This window comes from Pteropus medius, unplaced genomic scaffold (genome assembly GCF_902729225.1).
Source record: "Pteropus medius unplaced genomic scaffold, Ma_sr-lr_union100, whole genome shotgun sequence".
Classification (NCBI taxonomy): Eukaryota; Metazoa; Chordata; class Mammalia; order Chiroptera; family Pteropodidae; genus Pteropus; species Pteropus medius.
The window spans coordinates 174,090-193,902 of NW_024343579.1; the positions used below are offsets into that span (position 1 = coordinate 174,090).

Sequence of the window (19,813 nt, forward strand, 5' to 3'; positions counted from 1 at the left end):
ATTAAAAAAAAAAAAACAAAACCCTCCTCACCTTTAATATCAAGCTCCTTGCCATGTACATAGGACATAAAGATGCTCCCTGGAAATGTGTAAAAATACTCTTAGCCATGGTACCTGCATCTAAATTCTTGTTTACCGGATTTTCCTTTACATAGCAGGTAACAGAAGTGAGGTGTGCCCTGTGAATACCTGAAATGAACTGCCTGGGTTGGACTCCGCAGATGTATTGATGGTGATAGCTGTTTTGGACTGAAATGCTGATCCCTGGCTTCTGATGAACTACTGCTTTTGCATCATTACTTTCCTCTCTGGGAGTGCTTTCAATTTATTCATGAAACTAGTGGGAGCTCAGGTGGCAATAGCTAAATCCATTTAGTAATCAGAATAAGAGGAAAGCCATGTTCATGTTCCCTTGCAATGCTGCAGCGCTTAGCTAACCCAGAGGATATTAATTACTCAGCATGCTTTGAGGTGTGAAGGCATAAATTTACCAAGACAAATGTGTTCCCATCTAGACTGAGGCAACAAGAGTTAATTTAAAACAGTGCAAAAATTCAGGGAAATTGGGGACTAGCATAATTTAGCATTTTTGGTGGGAGAGCGAGACCTACTTGTTTGTGTTAAGGGAGTGAAATTATTTGCACCAGAGACATTTGAAAACTTGACCATGCATGCCAGCGAGTTTGTGAAATAGATTTCCCACAAGCGATGTTTGGGGATGTTTCTGTGGCAGGCAGGGGCTTCCTGCAGCACAGAGGTGCGAAGTTGTTTTTCCGGCCTGCAGGTTCTCCTTTTATTACTCATGGCCCCAGTGGCCCCCTGCTAGAGGGCAGGGGAAACACATGGCTTTTGCAAGCAGCCCATCAGGCGAGGTCTTGATCACGTTAAGGTAGAGCATCTTTATTTCATGGCTCATTTCAGGTTAAATCAAGCTGTGCCCCCGACCCCTCCATCAGTAAGCTCAATCTATTGGAGCTGATTTCTAGTCTTATTCTCTGAACCCAAGTGATCGGGGGCTTACGTCACAGTCCTATTTACTGGGTCATGACTTGCCCCCTCAGGTCTGAATTTGATCCTGGCCCACCTTCTGGTGGGCCCTCCCAGCTTTTAAGGGCCTGCCTCACTGTTGACCGAGTGGATTTCCTCTTTCCTATTTGATAAATAGCTCCATTTCTTTGCAGTTGTACAGATGCAGGTGCTAACCCTGCTGCCGGGCAGGTGGGTGTTCTGGCTTTCTTGGACAAACTTAAGTATAACATGGGTGTTTATGGAAGCTCCATTCAGACAGGCAAATGGAAAATCCTGAGACGACGCATCTACGCTTTACTAGTCTCTGGTGTCCCTTGCGTTCTTATTCATCAAAAGAAAAGGGTCAAGATTTTGCAATTTGAAAACAAAAGCGGTTTATGGTATTTATTCGTTTAGGATTTGTACTGGACCTTACCCCCCAAAACCGAAAGCCGCATATATGCATGAAGGGAAAAGGCAGGCGAGAAGCCATCCTTAGAGAGCAGGGGGATAGATGTCACTGGGCACTTGAGAGGCACCCGTCTCCCTGGCCAAGTTGTGACCGTGCCTCTGAAATCTTCAGCAGCCCGGGGTCCAGGCTGCCTCTGCAGTTCTCAGTCCAGCAGCAAGGAGCAGACATATACGTTCCTCTGCAGAGATGAGTTTGCTCTGGGTGTGAAACCCAAATGGATTTGTCACAAAGTAAGATCAAGTTATCTATTGCTAATTCCGTGCGAGCAGATCAGAGATACTTTTGCAGCATGGAGACAGAGTTTGGATAATCGCAATGAACACACCTTTAGGGAGTGCCTCCTTGCTGCCAGGCCTGTGTTTGGGCATGGAGATGCCCAAGTCCTGGTCCCTGCTTCAAGCATCACTACCCATGGGACTTTCTGCGATGATAGAATTGTTATCTGTTGGCGGTGTCGAACACAGTAGCCACCAGCCCTGTGTGGCTACAGAGCATTTGGAATGGGGCTGGAATGACTAAGAACTGAATTTTAAAAATTTATTGAGTGTTGATTAGTTTTAATTTAAAAAGCCGCACGTGGCTAGAGGCTGCCATGTTAGATCTACAGAGAGGACGAGCACAAACACTTGAATGGGCAAGATTTCAGGATGAACTAAGTGGAACAGGCGGGAGAACGGAGGAGGGAGTAATTAATCAAATCCAAATGAAAGGCTACCTAAGGGGCACATCACATGGGCTCTCTCATGGATCAGACATTTCAATCAAGGCTTTGGCAGATGCTGGGTCCCAGCCAGTCCATGGCAGAATTCTCTAACAACAGCCTGCTGTGTCTTGCTTTACAGCCTTCATAAAAACGCACCCTTAACTTTAGACCCCAGTCACGGTGGGTCAGGTTGCAATATGAGGTCAAGTTTATGTTCCCTCCCAAAGGGACAAAATCCACTTCAGGACGGACACAGGCTGCTGGGTTGTCTGCGGGTAAGACCAGCAATTTCCTTACTAAATGGATCTTCTCAAGGACACGCACAAGGCCGTGTGTAATGTTTCCAAAGTCCTGCTCTGTGTGAAAGGACGTTTTCAGACAGGTGTGACCAGCTCACTGCATGCTTTTGCCGTTAAAAGAAATTCTTTGTGACCTTCTGCAGTGGAATGAGGGAACTCCTCTGCCAAATACTTGAACACTGGCCGTCCAGATACCCAGTGATTTGGGGCTTGTAAATTGAGCCTACGATGAATCAGCTGCTTTCTAATACGTGCCTGGTGCCAGAGGGTGAATCAGTGTTGTTAATGCAAGGATTCCTGTCTGCTTACACTCAAACTGAGTAGTCTAGTTACAGATCGCGTGGAAGAGGCACGGAATTTAAACCATTGGAGGTGTGGTATCTCTCAGAATATTTGTTCCCATCTTGATTTTAGCAGCTGTGCTTGCTTGTAGACTCTGAAGTTGTCTTCATACCTCAGGATGTAGCTTGAGATTGAATGGTTTTGTCCACAGCTGGTTTGGGTCTCTAGAATCCAAGATCAACGAGGGATTAATACTGCAAAATCATTAAATTGTTGTTTTTACTTGATGATACATAACAGAATATAGAAACAAACAGTAGCACATGGCTGAGGCTAAAAACACATTACCTATGCAAGATGTTATTTGGAAGAACCTATTCTTCCCATTCTTGGGTGAGAAAGGATAGAGTTTTGAAGGAATACCCAGCAGGATGATTGGCTTATGATTTTGGGGGGAGGTCGATAAAGAACTTTTAAATCATCATCATAAGAGAAATACATGTACAATACTAAAAAAAAAAGGCAGAGAAGGGTTGAAATTAATAGCGAAATGTTCACATTCTCTAAACACAGCCACTGTTAACCAGTTTTTGTGTGTAAGCTTCCAGAAAATTGTTATGGCTATCCATATAGATACACAAATGAAAAATACTTCTCTGTATCTTGCTTTAGTTATTTGTTAGTACATCTTAGAGACCTCTCCCATGTCAGTATACAGACTTTTATCATTCTTTGTTTGAATAGACTTTATTTTTTTATATTATAGTTTTATTTTAGGTTTAGAGCAATATTGAGCAGAGGGTATGGAGTTTTCTCATTTACCTTCTGCCCCTACTCAGGCATAGCCTCCATTATTATTAACACCCCCCACCAGAGTGGTACGTTATTTATAATTGATTCACCTATATGAACACGTCATTATCCTCTAAAGTCTATAGTTTACATCAGGGTTCATTCTTGGTGTTGTATATTCTGTGATTTTGGACAAATTTCGAGGGGCATGTATCCATTACAGTATCACAGAGTAGTTTCACTGCCCTAAACATCGTTCCGCTATTCATCCCTTCCCCCGCAGTCCCTGGCAAACAACTCATCTTTTTACTGTTTCCATAATTTTGTCCAGAATGTCATAATAGTGAGAATCAATTACAGTATGTCGCTTTTACAATTTCTTTCACTTAGTAATAGGCATTGAAGATTCTTCTGTGTCTTTTCATGGCTCGATAGCTGATTTCTTTTTAGCAATGAAGACTATCCCATTGTCTGGAGGTGCCACAGTTTACCCATTCACTTAAGGACATCTTGGTTGCTTCCAAGTTTTGGCAGTTATGAAGACAGTTGCTGTAAACATCCATGTGCAGGTTATGTGGGCATAAGTTTTCAACTCCTTTGGGTAAATGCCAAGGAGTGCAATTACTGGCACATATGTATATATGTTTAGCTTTGTTAGAAACCACCAGACTGCTTTCCAAAGTGGCTGTACCATTTTGCATTCCCACCAGTAATGAATGAGATTTCCTTTGGTTCCACATCCTTGTCAGCACTTGGCATTGTCTGCGTTCCAAATTTTGGCCATTCTCATTGGTGTATAGTGGTATCTTGTTTTAATTTGAATTTCCCTGCCGACATATGATGTAGAGCATGTTTTCATATGCTTGTTTGCCATCTGTATATCTTCTTTGGTAAGATATCTGTGAAGATCTGACTAATTTTTCTCTTGGTCAGCTGTTGTTTATGTATATAGCTTTAGAAACACTCCAATAAGGAATATACCAACTCTGGTTCATATCTTTATTTTTCTTTGTCTCCTTTTTTCCATAATTATCGATATATAATTGACATACAACATTGTATAAATTTAACGTGATGTAATTGTGTAATGTACAATACGATGATTTGATACATGTATATGCCGTGAAATGATGATCACAGTAAGATTAGTTAACACCTTCACCAGCTCACATAATTACCATTTGTGTGTGTGGTGACAACATTTAAGATCTACCCTCTTAGAAATTTTCAACTATATAATACAATATTTTTAACTGTAGTCACCATACTGTATATTAGATCCCCAGATATTCATCTTATAATTGGAGGTTTATACCCTTTCACCAGCATCTCCCTGTTTCTCCTACCACCCGCCCACAGCCCCTGGAAATCACCGTTCTACTCTCTCTGTTTCTATGAATTCGGCTTTTTAGATCCCACGTATAAGCGAGGTCATACAGTGTTTGTCTTTCTCTGATTTATTTCACTTAGCATAATGCCCTCAGAATCCATTCATGTCGTTGAAAAGGCAGAATTTCCTTCTTTTCGTGGCTGAATAATATTCCATTGTGTGCGCATATGCATGTGTTACATTTTCTTTATCCATTCACCCATCGATGGACACTTAGGTAGTTTCCATGTTTGGGCTATTGAGAATAATGCTGCAGTGAACATGAGGGTGCGGCTATTTCTTGGAGATAGCAATTTCATTTCCTTCAGCTCTACACCCAGAAATAGAATTGCTGGGTCATATGGTAGTTCTCTTTTTCACTTTTTGAGGACCCTTTATACTGGTTTTCATAGTGGCGACACCAATTTACATTCCCACCAACAGTGCACAAGGGTTCACTTTTCTCCACATCCCTGCCAACAGTCATTATTTCTTATCTTTTTGATAATAGCAATTCTAACAAGTGTGAGATAATGTTTTATTGTGGTTTTGATTTGCATTTCCCTGATGATTAGTGATGTTGAGCATCTTTTCATGTACCCGTTGGTCATTTGTATGTCTTTAGAAAAATGTCTATTCAGGTCCACAGGAGTGGCCCAGAGAATGACTAGATGCCAGGGACCACTGGGGCGTGACCCATTTTTTAATCGGATTGTTTTTAAGTTTCAAGTGTTCTCTGTCTATTTGGGATAATGGCCTTTTATCAGATATCTTTTTGAAAATATTTTCTCCCAGTCCGTGGCTCGTGTCTTCATTCTTTTGACAGTATCTTTTGCAGAGCAGAATTTAATTCTAATGAAGTCCAGCTTATCGATTTTTCTTTCATGGGTCATGCCTTCGGTGTTGTTTCTAACGAGTCATCACCAAACGCAGGTCTAGATTTTCTGTGTTATCTTCGAGGTGGTTTTATTGTTTAGGTCTGTGATCCATTTTGAGTTAATGTTTGCGAAGGATGTAAAGTCTGTGTCTAGATTTATGTTTTTGCATGTGGGTGTCCAGTTCCAGCACCATGTGTTGAAAAGACTGTCTTTTTTCCGTCGTGTTGCATTTGTTCCTTTGTCAATGATTAGTTGACTATATTTATGTGGGTCTATTTTGGGGCTCTTTCTTCTGTTTCATTGATCTTTTCTTTTTCTCTTGCTCAAACCACACTATCTTTATTACTCTAGTGTTATAGTAAGTCTTGAAGTTGGGTAGTGTAAGTCCTCCAACTTTGTTCTTTTCCTTCAATACTGTATTGGTTATTCTGGGTCTTTTCTCTCTCCATATAAGCTTTAGAATCTGTTCGTCAATATCTTAACTCGCTGACATTTTGATTGTGATTGTGTTGGATCTATAAATCAAGTTGGGAAGAACTGACATCTTGACAGTATTGTGTCTTATTTCTCCTTCGATTTCTCTCATCAGAGTTTTATAATTTTCTGCATATAGATCTTATATATTTTTGTTAGATTTATACTAGCTATTTATTTTTGGGAGGGGCTGCTTATATAAATAGTGTTGTGTTTTTAATTTCAAATTCCACTTGTTCGTTACTGGTATGTAGGAAAGCAATCGACTTTCGTATATTAGCCCTGTATCCTACAACCTTGCTGTAGTCACTTACTAAGTTCCAGGAGGGTTTTTTTAAATTATTCTTTTGGGATTATCTACATAAACATCATGTTCTCTGTGAACAAAGACAGTTTTATTTCTTCCTTCTCAATCAGTATACCTTTTTTTGTTGTTGTTGCAGTAGCCAGGACTCCCAGTATGATTTTGAAAAGCAGTGGTGTGAGGGGATATCATTGCCTTGTTCCTGATCTTAGAAGGAAAGTTTTAGTTTCTCACCATTAAGTATGTTAGCTGTAGGTTTTTTGTAGATATTCTTTATTAAGTTTGGGAAGTTCCCTTCTATTCCTAGTTTACTCAGGGTATCCCAGTCTTTTAAATAGTTAGAGAACTTTTCATTGTAGTAAAGAACTATATTTTATTTAATCATTCTTCTTTGATGAGCAACACTTGGTCTGTTTCCATTTCTTTTTGCTATTGTAACCAGTATTGCCACGAACATCCTCATCCATATCTTTTTGGGCACATGTACAAGTATTTTTCTGTAACAGGTAACTAAAAATGTAATTGTTGGGTTGAGAAATGTGCATATTTAAATTATTTTTAATTTTTTAAATGTCGATACAATTATAAGCCTACAGGAAACTTGCAAGTACCTGTACAAAGGATGTTCGCCCCGCTTCAAATCATTTGAGAGTGAGTTGCATACCTGATGCCCCATCACCACCATCCCCCGCACCATACAGTATACTTTAGAGTGCATTTCCTATAAAGAAGGACATCCTTTTATATATCCTCAGTGTAACCATCTGAATTAGGAAATTCACATTGATACATTACTACCACCTAGTCCTCAGACACCATTCAAGTTTCACCAGTCGTCCCAATGTCTAATACAGGGAATTCCCATTTACTATTCCCCTAGATTCCCTACTTTTACCACATTTGCTCTGGTGTGTCTATGTAGTTTGAATTTTTTTTTCTGAATCATTTCAGAATCAGTCAGAAACGTGATGCCCATCACCTCTTGACACTTCAGTGTGCCTTTTCTGAAAACAAGGACACCCTCCTCCATGACCATAGTACATCCATCAAGATCAGAAAGTTGACAGTGATCCAATATTACCATCTAGTCCACATACCTCATCCAAATTTCGCTGATTGTCCCAATAATGGCCTTTATAGGTTCAGGATCCAATCCAGGATCATCTGTTGGATTTAGCTGTCACAGTTTTCCTGATCTCAGGGACTGCAGTCTTTCGGTGCTTGTTGTTCAGTGCTGAAAATTGTTGCCTCATGTTTTCTCCATTTTCTGGTTTATGATGTCGGTTAATCTGATACCAGTTACTCCATCATAGCAAGAAGCAAAAGTCTACTTTAGAATTTTAGAAGCTATTAAGTGCTATGACTTTTATTTTCTCGATGGATTATATGCTTTATTCTTATAAAACATTGCTCTTTTCCTATTTAGAAGTTTGAGTCTTGAATTTTATATTAATTTTATCACATCTGTTCCTTCCTGTTAGCATTTGCATTGTATATATTTCTCTATTCTCCTGGATCTTTTTTTTGCCATTTTATTTTAGATTTATATTTTGTCAACAACACGTAGTTATATTTTTATCCCATTTACCGTTTGAAAGAACATTTACCCTATTTATACTCATTTTTTGTTATGATTATATTATGTTAAAGTTTGTTTTCCATTTAACATATTTCCTATTTAAGATTTATGCGTCTCGTTTTTTTCCTGTTTGTCTTTTTTGGATTGATTTTTTAGTTGGTGGTGTTGACCTTTCATGGTTTTTTCTTGAATGAGTTAGAGGTTAATATCCTGTAGCTCTTCTTTTAGTGGTTACCCTTATTTATTTATTTTTTTTGCTATAGGAAATGGATTTTTAAAAATAAACTTTATTTTTAGAACAGTTTTAGATTCACAATGCAAAGCTAGTACAGTGAGTTCCCTTAAGCTCTGCATCCAGTTCTCCCTATTATTATTCTATATTAGTATGGTACATTTGTCACAATTAACCAATATTGACACACTATTATAAACTAAACTCCGTACTCTATTCAGATTTCCTTAGTTTTCATCTAAAGTCCTTTTTCTGTTACAGGATCCAGTCCAGGGTACCACATAACTTTCCATCTCTATATCTCCTTAGGCTCTTCAGCCTATGCCAGTTTCTTAGACTTTTCCTTTTTCTATTAGGGTTGGCATTCAATACTTTATATTAGTTTCAGGTGTATAGCATAGTGGTTAGATAATTATATAATTTACAAAGTGATCCCCTCAATTAGTTTAGTACCCACCTGGCACCATACATAGTTATTACCATATTATCAACTGTATTCCCTATGCTATACTTCACATCCCCATGACCATTTTGTAACCACCAATTTGTATTTCTCTTTTTGACGACCTTGATAGTTTTGAGGAATACTGGTCAGGTATTTTGTAGGATGCCCCTTGGTTGGAATTTGTTTGCTGTTTTTCTCATGATTATGCTGGGGTTATGGGTTTTTGGAGAGGAAGATCACACACATATAGCACCCTTTTTATCGCATCATACCAAAGGTATATACTAACAATATTACTCATCACTATTGATACTATGATTGCCCAGTCGATTTAGTGTTTGTCAGGTCTATCCACTGTAAAGTTACTTTCTGCACCTTCTTCACCTTCTCATACTGTAATCTTTGGAAGGAAGTCAAAACTTACGGAGGTAGGGAGTTATGCTTCACCTCCTTGAGGGAGAAGTATCTACATAAATGAATTTGAATTCTGCTCTCTTTCTGTATTTGCTCAATCATGGATATTTATTTTATACTTAGGGTTATTATCCAGTACTACTTTATTGCCTAAATTATTCCATCTCTCACCATTGAGAACTCTTTCAGTTAGTGCTCTGCCCCTTTGGCATATACCCATCAACATCAATATTTTTAGAAGTACTTCCTGGCATTATAACATGCTTCAAGCTCATATATTTCCTGTGCTCAATCCTAGAATCAGCCATTTCTCCAAGGAGCTCTGGTCCCTTTTATTGGAGAATAGTATTTAGAAACCAAGATCTGGGTGCTTGGTGTGCTCCTCGCTACTGGGGTGTTATTGCTTCCAGACCTCTCAGCTGACAGAGCTAGGGAATATATGTCTGCATAGTAACCCAAATATTTCTATATGTAACCATCTCTGTGTATATACATGTGTATATATATGCATGTATATTTTAAGCTAAACATGATTCATACTGAGGTCTCTAAGTCTAATCGATCATTACATGGATCATTCTAGCCTTATCTGTAACCTCGCTCTCCAACAGTGAGAAACCTGGCTTCTGCAATCCACCATCTACTTATTTGTTCAGTTCCAGTGCACATGCATAGTTGTTTGCTTGGGACTTGATGATGTGTATACCCCTGTGGAAAAGTGCATGCTCATCCAGAGGGAATGACAACTGACAAATTTCACAGCAGGCAGGGTTGGGCAGATGGGTCCACTTCCGAGGACAGATTGTTCTTGTGAAAAGATTTTCCCCAGACCTTTTCAGTTATGTGTAATCGGTCAGAGCTACTAGTCTAGGTATGGGTGCTGGGGTTGGTGGGAGGTACCCCGAATTTACAAAATGCAGAGCAGCCTTTGTAAGACCTGGGATGGGTAAAAGAATTTAGCCCATTATCAGTGGAGCTTTGGGCTCTGATACTTCCTGTTGCAGACGTCATACACACCATGGAGAAATACTTCTGTAAGATTGTGTTCCGTACATTTGAGCCTTCAAACTTCTAGTGGACTGAAAAATGTGTGTTGATTTGTTGGGGATAAGTCACTTGCAGAAGGATAGCAACTCAGTATATCTTTGGATGATTTCAACTGATTTCCTTTTGTGGGGTTACCTTCATGACACTGTCTAAAGGGAAACGACCTTACGAGAAAGTATTTCAGTATTATTTCGTTTCATGCAAAGATAGTTAATTTTTATTTCTTTTAATTTTTAGGATCCGGAGACTTGAATGATTTAGATCTGAGGGATGCATTGAAAGAAACTGCCTCAGTAAAGCGTGAGTAGTAGATTAAATAAACTATTAAAAGTAAACAATAGTGATTAACGTGCACCAGCCGCTTAGAATACATACTCAAAGAAAACAACAGACGGCCTGTATTTCACTTGATCAGATAAAATATGGTTATCATAAATTGCATTATTTAAAAGAAAATCTGAATATTTAAAATCCATTGCTTCCTTTGTGGAGAATACCAAACAGTGTGTTATAACTGATATAGCATTTTCTCCGGCGCAACTCATAGCCCACCCCGGTGTAACATGTCAGCAGTGGCCTCTGAGAACTGTCTTCCCTAGCTCAGAAAATGGTACTTTGAAGTGAATAAGGAATTTGTTTCTCTTTTCAGATTTTTTTATGATGCTTTTCTTAAAATGGTGTCTACATATAATCTCTCAAATGCTAAATAAGCTTTGTCATCAGTTTCTCTTTAAGTCTTTTGGAAATTTTTAAATCATTTTTTTCAAAAAAATACATGGATGCTTAGAAAGTAAAGATTTCCTTTACTGTCTAAAGCTGAGATTTCCCTTGACCCCTCCCAATCCTACTAACACCTACTCCCATCCCAAGAAGGAACTGCCGATTAGCTTTCTATGCTGTTACGTACATCTATACACATAGATATTTTGGTGTCTGTTTTTGTTTGTTTGTTCGTTTGTTTGTTCGTTTTACATAGGGTGTAGGGCTTTTTCATTTAGTTATATGCATGTTAATTTACAACTTGTTTTTTTTTTCTCAGTTTAATATGTATCAAATACCTGAGTGACTGTATCTATCTGTGTTAGTTTCCTAGTAACAAAGTGCCACAGACTGGGTGACTTACAACCTCAGAAATTCATTCTCTCTCAGTTCTGGAGGCAAGAAGTCCAAGATCAAGGTATTGGCAGGGCCATGCTCCCTCTGAAGGCTCGAGGGGAGAGTCTTTCCTCTTCTATCTCCTGGTGGTGGCAGCAGTCCTTGTCACCTTTCGGCTTGCCTCTGCAGCACTCCGGTCTCTGCCTCCATCTTCACATGGCCTACTCGTGTGTGTTTGTGCGCATGCGTGTGTGTGTGTGTCTGTCCGTCTTCTGTCTCTTACAAGGACACTTTCCGTTAGATTTAGAACTCACCTGGATAATCTTGAATGATCTCATCTCAGGATCCTTAATTATATCTGCAAAGACCCTTTCCCAAATAAGGTCACATTCATGGGTTCTGGGGGTCAGGACTTGGCTGTATATTTTGGAGGCTACCATTCAACCTACTGCATATCCATATACTATATCACAGGCACAAACCTGTGCTTCGTGGAGCTGACATTCCAGTGGTGTGGCTTTGGCCATGGCCAATGGTGCCATTTCCTTACTGGCAGACATGTGGTTTGTTTTTGTTTTGCACAATTACAAGTTGGGCTTCAGTGAACAATTCTTGTCCATATCTTTTGCGCCCAAGTATAATGGAACTAGGAGGCCAAAGGGTATATGTATTATATATTTTAATAGATTCTGCGAAATTGTTTCCAAAATAAATGTATCATTATATGCTCCTACCGATACTGTTATAAGAGTACATTTTATCCCAGATTTTACCACCAGATTTTACCAATCAAAAACATTTTACTAATATGATGGACAGCATAGTTTATTGCTTATTATATATTTCCCTGATTATACTAAGAAGGAGTACCATTTCATATATTTATCAGCTGTTTGCATTTTCCTCTTTGGTGAACTGTCTTTTCATATCCTTTCTGTGTTGCTTGGGGTTTTTTTATGAGTTTGTGGGATCTTTTTGTATATTCTGGATTGAGAAAGGCAGGACCTCTGGAGCCAGACTTCCTGTGTCTGAACTTTGTCCTTACCACTTATTAACTGTCACCTTTGCTGAGTCACCTTACTTCTCTGCTCCTCAGTGGCCTCATCTTATACACGAAGTTAATAAGCCTTACCTCCTAGGGTGATTGTCAGGATTAAATGACCTGGCCCATGCAAAGTGCTTAGCACAGGACTTGGTAAAAGGCGGGTGCTTGGTTATTATTGTTATTCTTTGACTGACTCGATTGGGAGGACTGGGTCTCCAGTGTAAGAGTCAAGCTGAGGAACACTCACCTACTTAAGTCGATCAGCAGACTCAATGCAATTCTTGTCAAAATCCCAGCTCGAATTTTTCAGAAATGGACAAGTGATCCTAAAATTCATATAGAAATTCACAGGGCCCAGAATAACCAAAAAAGTCTTGCAAAAGAAGAAGTTGGAGGACTCACACTTCTCAATCTCAGAACTTACTACAAATGTGCAATAATCACAGGTAGTGTGGTGCTGGCATAAAGACAGGCATATAGAGAGAGCTCAATGGGATAGAACTGAGAGTCTAGAAATAAACCCTGTTTATATCTATGGCTTTTGACAAAGATGTCAAGACTATTCAAGTGGGGAAAGAATAGTCTCTTCAATAAATGATGCTGGGGCAACTGGATAGCCATGTGCAAAAGAATGAAGTTGGACCCCTGCCTCACACCTTACACAAATTAATTCAAAATAGATCATGTACCTAAAACTATAAATCTCTTAGAAGTTCGTTTTATGTATGGTGTGCAAGAAGATCTTAGGGTGTTCTCAGGTGTTTGCTGAGCATGCACACTGTCCTATACACACAGGTGGCCTTTTAGATTGCTAGGGAAATAAATATACTTAATTTATAACCAGCTATGACTTTAATGAAATTGTTCATCTCCAAAAATAAACATGACCTAAAACAAAAAGAAACTCGTTAAGTAAAAACAGACCCTCAAGTAACAAATATGTTAATTTCCTGATGGAAAGACTTTTAAGTATTTACATCACCTTTTCAGTCCTGTGCATGACCCTCTGATCTCATCAGCACCCATAAGACAGTGTGTCTGGGACCCATAGGCCACTGGCACATGATGTCTTTGGTTGAATGACATCCTTCAAGACCATATCACTCTGCCATCCTTTTTTTTTTCGATTTTAGCTTATGTTTCATGCAACTGAAGTTTTGAAGAGATAGGCCTGTGCATCTCTCATTGGCTCAGTTATTTTTCCAGTAGAGAATGTTCTTCTTTGTATATTGTACATTTCTTGTTTAAAGAATCCCTGAACCACGTAGGTCAGGCTATTGTAAATGACCTTCATCCATTCAACAATGGTTATTGAGTGCTTGTTTGCTGCCAGGCACTATTCCAGGTGTAGGATATACCACGTGGACTAGGTCAGTGACTTGATGAAGTTATTCTCTCTGGAAGGACACAGTACATAAAATAATTTTAGATATTTTACAACAAATACAACAGGATGATGGGACAGGAAAGGGCCAAAGGATGTGGTATAAGGGGTGACTGTGTCAGATAAAGTGGTACAGGCCTCTCTGATGAAAGGTGACGTGCAAGGAGCTCGGAAATGACCCTTTGAGGCCAAGGAGTTAGGTATAACAGCGCTGTGGCAGAAAAGAACTGGGTTGGCTCTAGGGCCTGGAAGATGGTCTGTGTGGCTAGAAGTGTGAAGAATGTTAGAGAAAAGACAGAGAAATTGGCAGGGGCTGGATCATAAAGGGTCTCCTAATGCATGGTGACGCTGTATTCTAAGTGATAGGGGAAGCTCCTGGAGTATTTTTTAAACAGCTTTATCAAGGTGTAATTCACATACCATACAATTTACCCATTTAAAGTATACAATTCAGTGGTTTTTAGCATGTTCACAGGGTCATGCAACCATCATCACAGTCAATTTTAGAACAACTGGTCAGGTTCTCAAAAAGAAACACTGCACCCTTTACTTATCACTCCCCAGTCCCCTGACTGTCCCTTTTCCCCAAAGCCACTGGCACCCACTGATCTCTTTTCTGTCTTTGTGGAGTTGCCTATTCTAGTCATTTTCTATCAATGGGGTCATGTAACATGTGGACTTTGTTTGCTTTCTTTGACTTAGCATAACATTTCCAAGGTTCATCCATGTTGTTCCTCCTTTTCTTCCTTTACTTTCTCCTTCCTTCTGTCTCTCTTTCCCTCTCCATTTCTTTTCTCCTCCCTTCCCCCTCCCTCCCACCATCGCTTCCTTTTTCCCTGTGTGTGTATTCATCTCACAGGGGAACACACTTCTGCTCTTGCCGAATAAAGCTGCTTACAGGTGGGAAATTCCCATTTCCTTGGAATACCATGGACACCATCATTTAAGCCACCTCCGGGGCAACCCGTCCGGTGGTTTAATGTTTTGTTATAGCACATATTATAAAGAATCACTCCTGATAGGAGTGCCATATTGCTGGCAGCATTTGCTGGGCAGCAAAGAATCCTTTCTAAGTTTGTCATTTTGAAAAAGGCTTCACAGAAATAAGGTTTCTTTATTTTAGGAGCTCACTGCTTTGAGGAAGTTGACCTACTATTCTAATTCCTTGATAAGTAGCTAGACTTCCCTCATCTCAATTATGGATGATAATAAATCCCATTTAAAGGCTAATGACAAGAAAATCTGCAGTTAATAGTATCTTACAAAGTGCACAAACCTAAGCTCATGTTCAACAGTACCGCAGGCTCAGGCTCTGACAGAGCAGCTGGCTCCACATGCGTGTAAGGAGCGCCCTCTCCTGAAATGGCACCTGCAGGTCTTCAGAAAAACCAGACTCCTCCATGAACGGTGCGTAGTAGGGCAGGACTTCCCAGGGATGGAGATGCAGATTGAACAGAATTGAGAGTCTGAAAATAAACCCTTACATCTAAGGCCAGTCGATTTTTTTTTTAATCCAGAAAAGCAAATATTTTTACACAAGAGCTGTTTGAGTCCTACGTATTTTAAGCTAATATTACATAAGTAGCAATTGTTCTTCTGAAAGTTCCTCAGATAATGAATGGTTTAAGTAACATAATTTCTTTTCCCACCTATACACATCACCATAATATAGATATACATAACGAGCCTCGTTTAGACAGGTAAACTGTACTTCATTTTACAGGTGCAAAGTCAGATGGAAATTATAGACTTAAAATCATCTCTAAACTGATGAGCCGGATAAAAAATATATAGTGACAGCAGGCTATCACATGTGGTTCTCTTACCATAAAAACCCATCCCCTGGTGTGGTCTTCATATTGAGGTATGCATTAGTGTACTCAAAGCCTTCCCAGAGGGTAAACATGATACTTTTAAGGGAAAGACCTTCCATAGTCCCAACTTACATATATACCTTTTACTAAAACTGAGTTGTGGCAGGATGTACATGCAGTTGTGGTGATGGTCTCCTTTCTCGCCCCTTCCTCTTTGTAAGAAAAAAGAAAATGACTGAAGTAAAAGTCACATGAAGTAAAAATCACATGACATTAAGCAAGCAGCTTCTCATTTCCCCCTCCCCCTAACCCGAGACAACACCACTCTACTTTCTATAGCAATCGATTTATCTATTCCGGACAATTCATGTAAATAATATCATGGTTCAACTCCTGTGGAAAAAAGTTTGGCTGAACCATTTTACATTTTCACCAGCCATGTATGAGGATTCCAGTTTCTCCACATCCCGGCCAGCTTATTTTCCTTTTTTTTTCTTTTTTTCCCCCTGAAACTTTGTTCCCTTTGACTAACACCTTCCCCGTGTCCCTTTCTCCTCAGTCCCTGGTAACCAGCATTCTACTCGCTGATTGTATGAATCTGACTATTTTGGATTCCTCATAAAAGTGGGATTATGCTTTCTCTGTCCTTTCTCCGGACACCAGGATAATGTCTTCCAGGTCCATCCATGTTGTTGCAAATGGCAGGATTTCCTCTTTTTTATAAGGCTGAATGATATTCCATTGTATGTATTACCACATTTCATTATCCACTTATCCATCGATGGACACTTGGGTTTCTACATCGTGGCTGTTGAGACTAATGCTGCAATGAACATATAAGTGCAGATAGCTCTTCGAGATCCTGATTTCATTTCTTTTGGGTGTATACCCAGATATGGGATTGCCGGATCAAATGATAGTACTATTTTTCACTTTTTGAGGATCCTCCATACTGTTTTTCATAGATCCTGTTGAGTTGTAGGATTTCCTTACATATTTTGGATATTGACCCCCTATCAGGTACATGATTTGCAAATATTTTCTCTCATTTTGTGAGTTGTCTTGTCATTGTGTGGATTGTTTCCTTTGCTGTCCAGAAGATTGTTAGTACGATATAGTCCCACTTGTCTATTCTTGCTTTTTTGCCTATGCTTTGGTATCATTTCCAAGAAATCAGGGCCAAGTCTAATGTCAAGAAAGTTTTTTCCTGTGTTTTCTTCTGAAAGTTTTGTTTCTGGTTTTATGTTTTTGGTTTTTTTAATTGTAGCCATCCTAGTGGTGAGAAATGGAACTCCACTGTAGTTTTAATTTGCATTTTTCTGATGACTTAAGATATCTTTATACATCGGGGATGCTCAACTTTTATCAGATATGATTTACAAATATTTTATCTCATTTCGTAGGTTCCTTTCAGTTTCTTGAAAATGTTCATAGATGCACAGAGGTTTTTAATTTTGATGGAGTTTATCTTTTTTCTTCCATTGCTCATGCTTTTGGTGCCATCTCTAAAAATATGTTGCCAAATCAAAGGTCATGAAGACTTTCCCCTTTGATTTTTTCTGAGAGTTTTATGGTTTTAGTTCTTACATTTAGGTCTTTGATCCATCTTGGGGTAATTTTAGTATATGGTGTGAGATAGGGGTCCAACTTCATTCTTTCTTTAAATTTTATTTTTAGCATTTTATTTTATTATTAGTTTCAAGTATACAGTGCGTTGGTTAGACATTTATATAGCTTATAAAACAATGCCCCTGATTGCTCTTTCTCTCCTCTGGCTCTCCACCTAGCCATTACATTAATGCTAACTGCATTCCCTATGCTGTGCTCCCCATTCCCCTGACCATCTGTGAACTACTTCTTTATTTGTACTTCTATTTGTACTTCTTTAACCCTTCTTTAACCCTTCACCCCATTCTCCCAGCTCCCCAACCCCCCACCTTTGGTCATCACTAGATTGTCCTCTATATTTGTGAGTCTGTTTTTGATGAGTTTGTTCTTTTTGTTCCTTAGATTCTGCATATAAGTGAAATCGTATGGTATTTATCTTTCTCCGTCTTATTTCACTCAGCATAATAACCTCTAGTTCCATCCATGTCATTGCAAATGGTAAGATTTCATTTTTTAATGGCTGAGTAATATTGCATTGTATATATGAAGCATAACTTCTTTATCCAATCGTTTGTTGATGGGCATTTAGGTTGCTTCCATAGCTTGGCTGTTGTAAATTGTGCTGCCATGAACATTGGGGTGCATAGACTTTTATGAATGATTGCTTTGGTTTTCTTTGGTTAAATACCCAGAAGTGGAATTGCTGGGTCAAAACGTATATCCATTTTAAATTTTTTGAGAAACCTCCAGACTGTTTTCCATAGTGGCTGCACCGATTTGCAATCCCACCAACAGTGTATGTGCAACCATTGTGATAATGCAGTGTAGAAAGTATAGTCTTTTCAATAAATTAAGTTGCAACAGTTGGATAGCCATATGCCAAACAGTTGATAACCCTAAGCTGTAACATGAATTCCAACCCTCATTTCACACCTTATTACAAAAATCAACTCAAAGTGGATCATAGACCTATTGTACATAGGGTGCATATGTCTTTTCAAATTAATGTTTTGGGTTTCTTTGGATAAATACTCAGAAATGGAATTGCTGGGTCATGTGGTAGTTCTATTTTTAATTTTTTGAGGAATCTCCACACTGTTTTCTATAGTGGCTGCACCAATTTACAATACAACTAATAGTGCACGAGTGTTTCCTTTCTCCACATCCTCACCAACACACATGGTTTTTGATTTATTGATGATGGCCATTCTGACAGGTGTGAAGTGACAGCTCATTGTGGTTTTAATTTGCATTTCTTTGATGATTAGTAACTTTGAGCATTTTTCATGTGTCTATTGGCCATCTGTATTTCATTTTTGGAGAAATATCTATTTAGGTCTTCTGCCCATTTTTTAATTGGATTGTTTTTGTTGTTGTTGTCGTCGTGTGAATTCTTTATAAATTTTGTATATTAACCTCTCATCAGATGTATCATAAGCGAATATCTCCTCACATTCAGTAGGCTTTTTGTTTCGTCGATGGTTTCTTTTTGCTGTGCAAAAACTTTTTAGCTTGATGTAGTCCCATTTGTTTATTTTTGGTTTCCCTTGCCTGAAGAGATATGTATGAAAAGAAATTACTGTTAGCAATATTAGAGAGTTTACTGCCTATGTTTTCTTCTAGAAGTTTTATGGTTCCGGATCTTACATTTAAGTCTTTAATACATTTTGAGTCTATTCTTGTATGTGATGTAAGAAGGTGGTCCAGTTGAGTGTTTTGATTATGAAATGATGTCAAAAGATTTTTATACATCTGTTGAAATGATCATGCTTTATTTCTTACTTCGTTCTATTAATATTGGATATTACAGTGATTGAATTTTCTTATATTGAACTACCCTTGCATTCCTGGAATAAATTCCACTTGGTCATGTTCTATAACCTTAATATGCTGCTGAATATGATTTCCTAGTATTTTGTTGAAGATTATGCATTTGTATTAAAAGGGTTATAAGTCTGTAGTTACCTTGTGGTGGATACGTCTGGTTTTAGTATTAAGGTACTGTTGGCCTCGTGGAATGAGTTAGGAAGTCTTCCATACTCTTCTCTTTTTTGGAAGAGTATCAGAAGAATTCGTATTAATTTTTCTTTAAACATTTGGTAGAAATTACCAACGAAGCCTTGTGGTTTTCTTTGTCGGACGTTTTTAAATTACTGATTCAATCTCTTGTTACAGATCTAGTCGGATTTTCTGTTTCAAATAAGTTTTGGCAGTTTGTATCTTGATAGGAATTTGTCCATTTCATTTAGGTTATCTAATTTATTATAATTTTCCATAGTATTCCATAATAATCTTTTCCATTTCCATCAGCTTGGTAGTAATATGCTCTTTGTCATTCTCAAATTTAGTAATTTAGGTCCTTTCGTCTTAGTCAGTCTGCTGATAGGTTGCCAATTTTGTTGAAAGAATCAACTTTTTGGTTTGTTGACTTATTCTATTTTCATATTCTGTTTCATTTCTGCTATACTCTTAATTTATTTTGCTTGGTTTAGGTTTAGTTTCTTCCTTTTCCTGGTTTCTTAATATGAAAGTTAGGCTTTTGATTTGAGATCTTTTTTTTTTTTTTTTA

At 38.5% G+C, this 19,813-nt stretch overlaps 1 protein-coding gene across 3 annotated transcripts in view; it reads left to right on the top strand.

Moving 5' to 3' along the window:
- CD99L2 (CD99 molecule like 2) overlaps positions 1-19,813 on the top strand; it is a 112,660-nt gene that overhangs the window by 36,138 nt on the left and 56,709 nt on the right. For all 3 annotated transcript variants that reach the window (XM_039867582.1, XM_039867583.1, XM_039867584.1), the window contains exon 2: positions 10,536-10,598. In XM_039867582.1, the coding sequence (XP_039723516.1) occupies positions 10,536-10,598 (63 nt within the window). The remainder of the gene's footprint in view (positions 1-10,535; positions 10,599-19,813) is intronic.